The sequence below is a fragment of the Protopterus annectens genome, chromosome 2.part0 (assembly GCF_019279795.1).
Source record: "Protopterus annectens isolate FY-2018-M chromosome 2.part0, PAN1.0, whole genome shotgun sequence".
Classification (NCBI taxonomy): domain Eukaryota; kingdom Metazoa; phylum Chordata; order Ceratodontiformes; family Protopteridae; genus Protopterus; species Protopterus annectens.
Window position 1 is genome coordinate 1,400,500,667 of NC_056728.1, and position 12,425 is coordinate 1,400,513,091.

The following is a 12,425-nucleotide window of genomic DNA, read 5'->3' on the forward strand; positions in this document are numbered from 1 at the left end:
TGCATCAGAGCTGGCAACTCGGTACGTAAAAATCTACTGCCAATCATTAGCGGACCGGAGTTCTGCTGTGGCGACCCCTAACCGGGAAAAGCCGAAAGATACAACAACATTCAAAACTTGCATAATGTTGTAAATATCAGCAAAAACAAATGTTATAGTATCTGTAATTGTTTTTATTGTATTGTATAATGTTCCTGGAGCTTTTCTCCCCAGGCTTCTGCTGAAAAAGGGCTATTTTGTAGCTCAGTCAGACTTTTCCCAGTAGACAAATGTGATCACCCTGGAAGGCATTATTGCACTTGGAGAATGGGCTCTGTAAAATTGTTGTGTTGTACTTATTTTTTAAGTGCTATATTATTTTTTTTATATATTTTTGATGTAAAATAGTTCCTTCGCCTAATGTTTCAAACTTGCTGTGGTGTGTGTTAATGGTGTTGGAAGAAGCATTTTACATCCAAAATGTAACACTTAAAAAATATCAAGGCATTTACTTTATTTTTTGGTCCCTTACTCTAAAATGTTTGGTTTGTTGCCAGTCATTGGAGATTGAAGTTACTAAATAACGGCATACATTTATATCTTAGACTGTTACTCTTTTCAGAAAATTCATACTAACACAAATCCTTTTATTTAAGCAAGTTTGTAATTTTATAAGAGCCATAGTTAATATCTGTTTCTATTTTTGAGCCTTTGTTCCCTCTTTATTTTAGGGTTTGTCCAGATTTCTTCAGTTGAAAGGTCCAGAGGTATGCAAACCTCTTTACTAGATTTCTTCAGCTGAAAGGTACAGAGGTATGCAAACCTCCTTACTGTAGCTCTCACTCACTCTCTCATGCACACCTCTGTTTCAGAAAATGTATGCTAACACAAATCCTAATAGTCAAGTAAAATATGTTCCTATTTTGAGCCTTTGTCCCCTGTTTATTTTAGGTTTATCCAGATATCTTGAGTTGATTCAGGAGCATACCTTTCAACTGTCCAGATTTTTGGCTCATATGTTTGGTCCCATCCTCATAAAATGTGTAGTTTTCTGGCAAATGACTGGAGATTGAAGTCATTACATAATGACAGGCATTTGAGTTTCAGAATATCATTATACATGATCATGGAAACCATGTTGTGCTAGCAACGTTCTAAGTTTATAAGAGCAATATTTAAAATCTTCTTTATTTTCTGTCGTTTGTCCCCCATTATTTCTGGCTCTGTCCAGATTTCTTGTGCAGAGAGGTTGAACTTGAGAGGTATAGTCGAGAGGTACGCAAACCTCTTAGTTGCAGCTGCTGCTGCCAGGGATCACTCTCGCACTTCACTCAGTGTCTCCCTCTCTCTCTCTGTCTCTCTCTGTCATACATGCACACACACACACACACACACACACACACACACACACACACACACACACACACTCTTCTGCTTTGGTGCACGCATTCACTCACACACACACAGACGTGCACACACACTTTGCTGTTTCTTTTATTTTTATTTTACACTCGCTAAACAGCAAAAAGCGCTGCTTAGCAGGTGTAAAATAACGGCTGGATTGATCTCATTGTTCACGCTGTCTCATACACACATACACTGTCTCTTCTCCTTTCACACTCTCATACATTCTGCTTTCATGCATGCATTCACTCACACACACAGACAGAAACGTAAATGCACTCATACACGTAAATACACACATATACTTTTTCCTGAATAGTTGGGCGCCCAACATCAAATGTTTTTTTTATTTTTCTGTGCAGCCTGGTACCAAATGATCCACAATTCTGTACCGGTCTGCATCCTGCTGATTGTGGACCACTGCCTAAGTAGATACCTGTGTAGGCTTTATTTAATTACCACTGATGCTTATTTTTTGAAAATGAAAATTTTGTTTTTACATAAAAGCATTTCTATATATTGTATATGTTATTACTTTATATACGTCAATTTTTTCCTGCCCCAAAAAATATGGTACCGCTTGGGATTCCAGCTAGATGTTATGATTTCCTGTTTCATTGACCATCCTGGAAGAAAGTAGTACCCTTATAGATAAGTATTCTCACCATAACGGTAGATGTTTGAGTAAATTTCACTGTAATGGTAACGGTACCCTTCCTCCTTCACCCTTGGACAAATGTATATAGTCTTGGCATAATGTCTCATTACACTATTACACAGTTGCATATATTTTGTTATTCTAAGAATAGTGGATTATTATGTTAGTAATTCACCACGAAAACCAAAACCTGAGTTGAAGAACTTGAGAGCTTATAGTTACATTACCTATGTACAGGTGTTTTGCACTCCAGTCTAGGTGCTTTGAGAAATGCTAGTACAAAATCAAAATAAGTCTTCATGAGGATGAAAGGACTGCTGATGAAATTTCTGGCCAAAATAAAGCAGGTTGATATTACAAGAGTACCTTGTAATGTCATACAGATTTTCAGATAATTTTGTAGTTGTGTATTTCATGTGGCATATCATCAGCTTATGAGCAACATTTTATTAAGGCTACAGTATCTCTTCAGTATGAGGAATTTTATGTATGTCATTTGGCTAAGATTTGGACATTCTTTTAGCCATTTGTTCACATAATGATAAAGTAGTGGTAAGCTTATTTAGCAGTGCGTGGTTCTTTTCTGTAAGTGTGCCTGCAGAACAACCATAGAAGATAACCTCTTTTCAGTTTGACATTTTGTATGTCTCAGTTTACAACATATTTGTTACAAGAAAACTTAATATATTCCAGGGCTGGAATAGTCTGGATGCAGTTTTCATTACTAATCATAAGTCATGGTTTAAACAAATGGACTGATTTCTTTATAAAATAACTTAGCAATGTTATGGATGTTTTAGAGCTACATAGTTAAGGCTCATGCACATAATAAAGGCAGAAGGAATGTTATGAATCAAAGTTGAAAGAGATGACAGTGAAGCAGGGTGGATGAAGCTCAGGAAATAAGGAGAGAGTAGCAGATCCTCTAGGAGAATAACAGCCATGCAGAATATCATATTCATAAAGTTGCAGAAAATATTCTAAGAACTAAGTCAACTTAGGAGTGGAGAAATTAGATTTTACCAATAGGTATGACTGCAATTAGGGGTACAGAGAACAGGCAAGAGGGGGCTGGCATTTACTGGAAAAAAATAGAAAAGGAACTATTGTATTGAAGGCAAATAAGAGAGGGAAAGGTAATGGAGTAGAGTAAGAATAAACATAAGTTTGGGCTGCAGGTTAGAGATTGCCTTCCCTTCCAGCTCTAGTAGAGTTTTAAGACAAATTCAAGGACAGAAGCTATTGTTATAAAGGGATGATTAGTTGGGCATATAAATTATTGCATGATAATTGTAAAAATCAATTTAAGGAGGTTAGAAAATATTAGGAAGGGAGACTGGAAATGCAGTTTATAAAGGAACAATGGATGGACATCTATATGGCTCACATGTATGTGGCAATGTCCAGAAGGTTTTAGATTTTTGCTTGGAAGTGTTTGTATGGCTATTTTTATACCCCAAGCAGACTTCAGAGAATTTTTCTGAGGTAAATAACAAATGCTGGGGGTGCAATGGAAATGCAACAGATAACTTGGAACATGTCTTTTGGGAATGTAACAAGTTGGCAAATTTTAAAAATTCCTGACATGATACTATGAACAGAGGTTTTGGGAGTGTAAATGTTTATAACTAAACAAATCATTCCTTTGAACTGGGATTCAGGATCTGTGTTACCTATTCATAGTAAGGCCTTAAGTTTAATGCTCTTGGCTGCTAAAAAAGAAGTTACTAGAAAATGTTAATCAAGGTCTAACCCAGCTGCATTTGAAGTAATTAATATTTTAAAGGATATAAAAGAACTGGTGGTGAGATCTTTAGAAAAAGAAAGTGGCAGATTACAGAAAAATAGATGAATTTGTGAAAACAATGTATGCATAGTAATGCTCACGAGGAGGAGTGATGTTTAAGAGAAGGCAGGAATTCTGCAATTTGTGTAATATTAGAGTGAATCATTGTTCAAATAAAAGAAAACGTAATGTATAATACATGAATGACAGATGTTAATATGATTTATTTTTTGTTAATGTATGCATGCTTATGTCTTAAGTGATAAAGTGTTTAAAAAATTAAAAAGATGCACTTGTGAGCCATTTCTACTTGTCAGCCCTCAAATCCTTCCCTTTCAAACTGCTCAAGTGAACAGTTTTTGAAAGGAGTTTTACATATTCACTCACCGAAGAAACAGGTGGCTGCACTTGCGATCTCAAGTTTGTGCTTGAAATTGCTTACTGTGTTTCCATTTGAACCAGCTCACAAGGGTGATTTGAGGTTCTTAACATGGAAGACTGGTCTACTTATTGCTGTGCCATCTGCTAGGAAAGTGTCTAAGTTGCAAGACTTACAGTGAGTCGGCCCTACTTCTTTTTTCAGTGAGACAGGGTCTCTTCATAGGTTCATAGGTAGGTACTAGGCTATCGGCCCTAGGGCCCATACAAGCCTAGCCAAAAAATGTACCCTGGCTTTCGCCACCCAAGAAAATTATTTTCCTGTGCCCCTGTCGAGCAGAGCCACAGAAGTGATCCCCGGAGTGAATTTCCCATTTCCCATCCAATCATCAAGATTTTTCTTGAAGAGTGCTAATGAGGAGCTCTGTTTGACATAGATAGGTAGTCTGTTCCAGAGTATGGGAAGTCTCTGGGACAGGAATCTATCCCTCCAGCATGTTCTGTTTATTGTGGTGACAAGGTTAAGGTCCCTAGAGCATGTAGCTCGGAGGGATTGGGATTTCTTTAAGTGGAGCATGTCCAAGAGCTCTGGGTTTGACATAGCTTTGTATGTTAGGCACAGATCACCCCTGAGTAGGCGATATGCGATGGAGTAAAGCTGTAGTTTTTTAAGACGGTCTGCATAGGGCATCTGTTTGAGGCCAGTAATCCTCTTTGTGAGGTATTTCTGTGGTCTTTCCAGTTGTTGTAGATGTCTTGTGAGGTACATACCAAAAGGGATGTTGTACTCTATAATGGGTCTAATGAGTGATGAGTAGAGGGGAATAATGACCTCTTTTTTTCTGGATGAGAATCCTTTTGTGATGAGATGAGCCACGTAGAAGGATTTCCTGACCACTGTGGTGATGTGATTATCAAAGGAGAGACTACTGTCCACCTGTGTCCTAAGGTCTCTTATCACATTTTCGGCACTAAGTAGACTACCAGCTATGAGGTAGTTCATGGGTTCAGAGTTTTTACCAAAGGGGATGACAGTACACTTTTTGGCATTGAGCTTCAGGCCATGGCTTTGACACCAAGTATCTGTCTCAGTGAGGCCCTTTTGTAGTTTGTCCACATCGTTAGGAGTTTCGATTATGGCTCCTAGTTTGCAGTCATCTGCAAACTTTGTTAGCCAAAGACCTTCTGTGTTGGCCTGCACTTCAGAGAAGTAGATACCAAACAGGAGAGGACCCAGGACTGAACCTTGTGGTACTCCACTTGTTACTGGTCTGATGTCGGATTTGGGAACAAATCCTACATCTATGCCTGAAGCCATCTCAGAGTATACTTTAAGCCACACCATTAATTTCCCCATCTCCGTTCCTAACCTAAAGAATGAGGGGGAATTAAGTTTTCATTCTCAGGATGTAAACAGGCAGCTCATTTACTAACTAGGCTAAGCTCAACAATTTAGGAAAGCTGACCAGTTGTTTGTCTCCTACTAAGGTAAGAGGAAAGGGCAACATGCAACTTAACTGAAAATTTCTAAATGTTGTCCCATGCTATTACTTATTGCTGTCCTCACCATAAAAAGCTACTTCCAGGCAGGGTTGCAGGTCATTCAATATGGGCATTGGCTTCTTCACTGGCTTTTTGGGAAGGGGTAGACTGTAGAAGATCTATAAAGCCAGCAGCATGGTCCTCTGTGCATACTTTTACAAAGCACTACAAATTGGATTCTTTTTCCAAGTCCAGAATAGGATTTGCCAGGAAGATACTAAAGTGTCCCCTGGATTTTTATTTATTGGCATCCTCCCTTTATTTGGCTACTTCTGACTAAGGTATGAAAAACTATTGGAGGAGCTTAGGCTACTGCAACACTAATCCACGCATGAATGTAGTACAGTTGTATAAGTAAACTTACCATAACAGTTAATGTTGTAATGGATCACCATTGCAATAGATGTCCCTCCATCAAACCCCCTGTTTTTCTTGGGTATTCTTGTTGTAGTTGCTAGGGTGAGTTGATTTGCAGCCTTTTGTATATTGTCATGTTTCATAGTATATGTATGCAGGGCTGTTGATTCCCTCTTGGGCAAAAAAAAAAAATGCTTTGAAGCATTTTACATTCTAGGTGACTTTTATAGGCAGCACATCGTGTTCCTATTAGTTGAAATGCATGTAAGGTGCCCATAGCTTTGGGAAGCTGGACCCTGCAGTAGATAATATTCATATAGCTTAGGCTGTTGCAACAGTGGTTCATTAGAACATTTACTGTTGTGGTAAGTTTACTTACACAACTATCCTGTATTTTTCATTATGTATAGAAGTATTTAAGGTATTGGAGTAGATAATTACTTACATTGTTCTGCTATCAGCAGTTTACTTACCAAGAAAACAAAACACTCAAGCAAATTTCCTTGGCAGACAGATCTTTCTGACTTACAAATGATGACTGAATCCTGACATTTTTAACAAATAGTACAGTTCTGGTGACATGCCAAAAGCTGACCTGTTTGCAGTCCACATGAATGAACAGATTTCAACCTTCTTATCCTTCCTTCTTCACACCTCTGCCTGAAAATGGGATGCTGTTTATTTTCTTTGGATGTGGGGTCTGATTGGTGGCTTTTCTCTCACTACAATAATAAAAAGGTGCTAACAAAAGCAAAACAGGGCAAAGCAAAACTGGTCTACATAGCTTCAGCTTGGCCAAGACAACTGTGGTTCTGCCTGCTATTGAACCTCACTTTTCATTGACTGTGGAAGCTATGTTTACATAAACATCCACTCTCCCAGCAATCCAAGAATGTTCCTTGCCCAAACGAATTTCTCTTCTGAGAGAAAGGAGTTGCAATTTCTCTTTACTAAAGTGTGACATTTCTTAAATAGGCCAGAAAGCCTATCACATAGAAGTCTTAACTTCAGAAGTAGAAAGATATCTGTGTTCTGTTTTCTGAAAGGTTCGATCCCTTAAAGTGTCCGGTACCAAGTTTCCGGGAATATTTTAGTCAGCTTTATGGCAATGCTGTAGCTTATTCTTCATTAAAAATTCATGTTTCAGCAGTCCCAGCATGCATTCACATGTATGCACAGATAGCTGCTAATTCATCAGTGAAGAATTTTTTTTTAAAGGGATGGGGCTTGCATGCTTCTGGCCATGAAAAAGGTGAATATAATGTTTGTGGGACTAAGAATGTATGCTGGTGAAGCTCACTTGACTCCTTTTGAACCAAGAGACAACTCAAATTTGAAATATCTTTCCTGGAGAAGACCTTTACTTTGTTGGCTATGATTTCAGGCAAAAATATTTCAGTAATAATATTAACAGTTTTCAGCAGTGTGAGTCTGAGGTATCAGAAGTTTCACTGAACTTTTCTTTTCAGTTATTTCTCTATCTAGATTACCTGAACACTGGTAATCCCTTACTTCATATTTTCAGTGTTCCTAGATTACAGATATTGTACAGTAAAGATTCATCTCTTTTTGAAAACAGATTGGCTTTCTATATCCTCTAAGGAAGGAATTGGTATTTCTGTAGTCAGACATACTGTTAGAGAATGGTTAGTTCTTTAAATTGTTTTCTGTTACAGTAAGTATTGTTGATTTGTTGTATTATTGTTTTATGTTAACAGTATTTGTATTTGTTTTGTCTTCTGGTGAATCACTAACAGTCATTAATTCAAAAACAGTTTCAGTTTATTATGCATTCCAAAATGTTTTCCTTCCTAAGGGACGAAGAAATGGATGGCGAATGGGAGGCTCCATTGATCGCAAACCCAGTGTGCAAAACTGCTCCAGGATGTGGAGTTTGGGACCCTCCATTGATTTCCAATCCCAATTACAAAGGAAAATGGAAGCCACCTTTGATTGATAACCCTAGCTATCAGGTAGGATTAATGTAAAAATGAAATAAAATATTAGTCACTTTTTGTTCTTGGTAGTAACAAAAGTTGTTCTGTGGTACTTATAACATTAATTAGATCAGTCCTAATCTGTTTAACTTGCAAAGTTGTCTCATGCATGACACGTACAATATTTCCTGCTAGAATGAGTCATTTTGAAGTTCAGAGTCATGAATTTTAACAGCAGATAAGGATCACATTAATCACCTAATCAGCCTGTATTTTTATACTTAGCTTAGCTTTGTGCTTTCCTCCTGCATTGTTGATTCTGTTTTTGATCTTCTTCTTATAGAAGGTGTTATAGTCGTCTACCATTCTTTATATAAAATAATGCTCCCACATATCTTCCTTCTTCCCTAAGCAGTCAGTCTTGTATCCTCAAACTTTGTTTGTCCTTTTCATTTCTTTTTTTTTTGACAATATGACACTATCCACATAGTTCTGTGCATTCTCCTGAAGCACTTAAACGTTTTTGTCATAACCTCCTTTGCCTTCTTTTTTCCAAGACGGCTGTGAACTACTGCCAGATATGAGCCTCATATAGCGATTTATTACTGCATTTGTTCCGTAAGTTCCTGATAGTCTGATGCCATAGTCTGTAATGGGATTGCATTAGTCGCTGTATTGGTGCTTCAATGCTTTTACTGCTGTTTACATTCCACTTTTGCTGCTAGAGTCATATATTCTGTTTATCATTTACCTGCTTAAAGTTGCATTCCTGTACCTTTCTGTTTACTTTGCTACTGTTTCCCCTGTTCTTTGTGTCTGCCCCTGCCCCCACTGACCCATTAAGCTAACATTTCTAAAATTCTAACCTACCTGGGCTCATTAAACTGTAGCATAGACATAGGACTAGAGCTCTAATAGAGCTCTAATACTGGATTTATTTGATTGGATCCGTCCCTATTTAGTCTGCTTCTTGAAGCTTGATTTTTCCCCATTGCTCTTACCCTTTGTTTTAAAAGGCTATGTCTTTGGCTTCTGCCCCTTATGGTAATGTGGCTTCCAAAGTCATTCCCTCCTCCTTTCATTGCTGTTGTCTGTTGTGTAAGCTATTTAAGTACTTTTTCCCACCCATTGTTTTCCATAGATCTATAATACTGAGAGCCCACCCAGCAAACCGGTATTGCTCTTGAGTAACCCTCCCTGACTACAAATTGTCTCCTGCTCATTTTCCCAGATTTCCCATCTTCTTGACTCCCTTGCCACACTCTGAGAGGGTCCTGAATTATTTTATGTGGAAGTTTTCCCACCCACAAAGGGATCTGTTCTGCTTAGCAAGTAGCACTCTAAACCAATTAACTGAAGTGCTCCATCCCTGGCAGATAAGCAATCTATTTTATTGTTTTGCACTTCAGTTAACTGGTTTACAGTGCTACAGCTAAGCAGAAAAGTTCCCTTTGGGGTGGGGAAGCTTCCACATAAAATAAATAAATAAATAAATAAATAAATTTAGTTTTTTTCCTATTTAGGAAAGCTATTTTTTAAGCTAGGAGGTTGTGTTATAATGGACTGTCACAAGACTTTTAAATGAAAAAGCACCCTTTTCCTGTCATTTAAAAGTTGGTTAAAGTAATTGAAAACCTACTTATTTCACTTTTTGGGGCTGACATGGTGTTTTAAACGTGCTTTTTACTGTGCTTTTCTGTGAAAAAAGTGACTTTTAAAAACTTTAAATTTTGACCTTCTGTTGCTACTTGCTTTCCCTGAGGAAAGAGGTACCATTTTCAGCTTGATCATGGAACAAACTACCAGTCCCATGGTCGGTCTTTCTTCCAGGTGCAAAAAGAAAAAGTTAAACAAATAGCCTTTGACACTACAGCAGGCTAGCAGTTAGCCTCAGCCACAGACTCTGCTGTTGCCATAGCTTGTTCCTCAGACTGCTCATCTTTTACCCTAGATCCCTCTGGTATCGCATCTAGAGCCACTTTGGACTGGAGGTTTGCCACACCTTCTAAGGCTGTTGGGGTCCCATCGTTAGGCAAGGGAGACAGACTCTTGTTGGTCTTAGGAAAGGGAAAAGGGAAGATTTCCCTGTTTGGTCATAATGTTGTCCCATCCCTGGGGAAGGTGTTGCTGCCATTAATAATACTGTTGGTCCCATTTTCCTGTCAAAAAGAAACAAAAAACTAAACATGTATCTACTCCTCCTCAAATTTACTTAGAGAGGAGAAATGTACTAGGTCTGGCTCAGGCTTTAATTCAGGCCGTTGATTCTTCTTATATGGTAGTTTCTGGTAAAAGAAATAGGGATATCTCTTTTCCTGAAGAGATTCAAGATTCTATATCTGGTGGGAAGATGAAGGGATAGATACAGGGTTTCCTCGTCAGTTTTCTGAATCAGACTCAGAGGAGAGCTCAGTTTCTGATTCTTCCTGTGGGGAATTCTCTTTCTCAGAGACTGTTTCCAGGATGTACTAGTGTTCTACTGGGAGTTCAGTCCCCCAGAAAATACTGTGAGCTGTTTCAAGAAGGATTTTCCAGAACTTTCACCAATTCCTCCATTTTTATCAGCTTTGGAGAATGTGTGTGTCACTACCTGCAAATTTCCTGATGCAAAAAGGCCTGGAAGAAAGATGTTTTTTCCTTTCCTTGGACAGAAATATTTCTGTATGCTTTCCCACCCTTTTCACTTATATCCAGGATACTTCTGAAAAGTCAGAAGGAATTCCCCAAGAGCATTGAGGTGACTCTTCTCTGGCCCAGGCAACAGTAGTTTTCCCTTATTTTGGAATTGGACAGGGGCAATTACCACAAGCTTCCTCATAGAATGATTTACTCACACACGATCACAGATGTTTGATAAACCCCAACCCCAGTCAACTTTAGCTGACTACCTAGATGATATGGTCTTAATTTTCTTTAGGCACCTATGTACTGTGCACATGCATCAGGTGTTTACTGAGTATGTGCATCAGGTATTAATGGAGACGAGAAAGCCTGCTACTAGAAAAAACATATGTTAGCAAATAGAAAAGGTTTTTCTAATTTGTGCCAGCAACATAACCAGCATCCATTCAGGGCTAGTTGTTCTCAGGTTTTATAATACTTATGTGAGTTACTCTGCATGTCTGCCCATAGATCCTTCTCTTTTAATGCAGGCTCATGTTAGAATGCTTTTGAAAGGGTTTTGCACAGAGGCATTCAATAAAACCTGTAGCCCCTCCATAAGATCTTAATTATGTGTTAGAGAAGCTAATTCTTGCTCCATTTGAACCAGCTTATCTGTTGACTTCAGGTGCTTAACATGGAATACTGTTTTACTTTTGGCTCTGACCTCTGCAAGAAGAGTATCTGAGTTGCAAGCTCTTACAGTGAGTCAAACCTATCTCATTTTCCACAGAGGCAGGGTTTTCTTTGAGAACTAATTATTCTTTATGCCTAAAGTGGTATCCGAGTTTACTCTAAGCCAAACCATGCATCTTCCCATTTTCTTTCCTGAACATAAAAAGGAAGGAGAAAGGATATTCCATACCTTGGATGTCCACAAACAACTCAGATACTATCTTGACAAAACTAACTCTTTTGGATCTTCATATCAGTTTTCATTTCTTGTGAAGGTAAAAAGGACAACTTGTGTCAAAACAAAATATTTCCAATGGTTGTTTCAGGCTATTACATTTTGTTATAGTTACCACAACATGATTATTTCAGGAAGAGTCACGGTCACTCTACCAGGGCCTTGACTTCCTTTATGGATTTTTGGAAAGGGTTGGAGTCTAGAAGTATTTTAGAAGCTGCTACTTCATCCTGTATACATTCTTTTACAAAGCATTATAAGCTTGATTTCTTCTCTAGGTCTAGATCAAGCTTAACTAGGTCCATTCTCCAGGGACTTGTGGACCCTTCTCCTTCCACTTCCCAAATATAGTTAGCTATGTTAATCTAGCCATATAGCTAAAGCTACTGCAGCAGTAGTCAATATAAAGAGCATACTACAGTTGGTTGAACTTACCATAACAGTAGATGTTGGAACTGCAGCAGTAACTGCTCTGTCCCACCACCCGCCTTGTTTTTTGGTGTGTTTTTTATTCCAGGGTATGAAGATACATTTTTTGTTGTTCCTAGCTTTGTCCTTTCAAGGTTTAGTCTCCATTTCCCTCTCTGCTAGCAGGAAAGCTTTGAAAGGATTCATAGGTTCATAGGTTCATACTAGGCTATCTGCCCTAGAGCATTTATAAGCCTAGCCAGAGTGTGTTTGGCTTTCGCCACCCATTTTAAATTAATTTTGCTATGCCCTTTTTCGAGGTTAGTACACTGTGACACAGAAGTGATAGCCGGGGTAAACCTACGATCTCCCATCCACTCATCAAGATTCCTCTTGAAAAGAGTC

The 12,425-nt window shown here is 38.4% G+C and overlaps 1 protein-coding gene across 1 annotated transcript in view; it reads left to right on the forward strand.

The window, feature by feature from the left end:
* Positions 1-12,425, forward strand: part of CLGN (calmegin) — a 2,483,974-nt gene that overhangs the window by 1,659,748 nt on the left and 811,801 nt on the right. Inside the window, exon 10 of the mRNA XM_044061624.1 lies at positions 7,921-8,077. Coding sequence (XP_043917559.1) covers positions 7,921-8,077 — 157 coding nt within the window. The remainder of the gene's footprint in view (positions 1-7,920; positions 8,078-12,425) is intronic.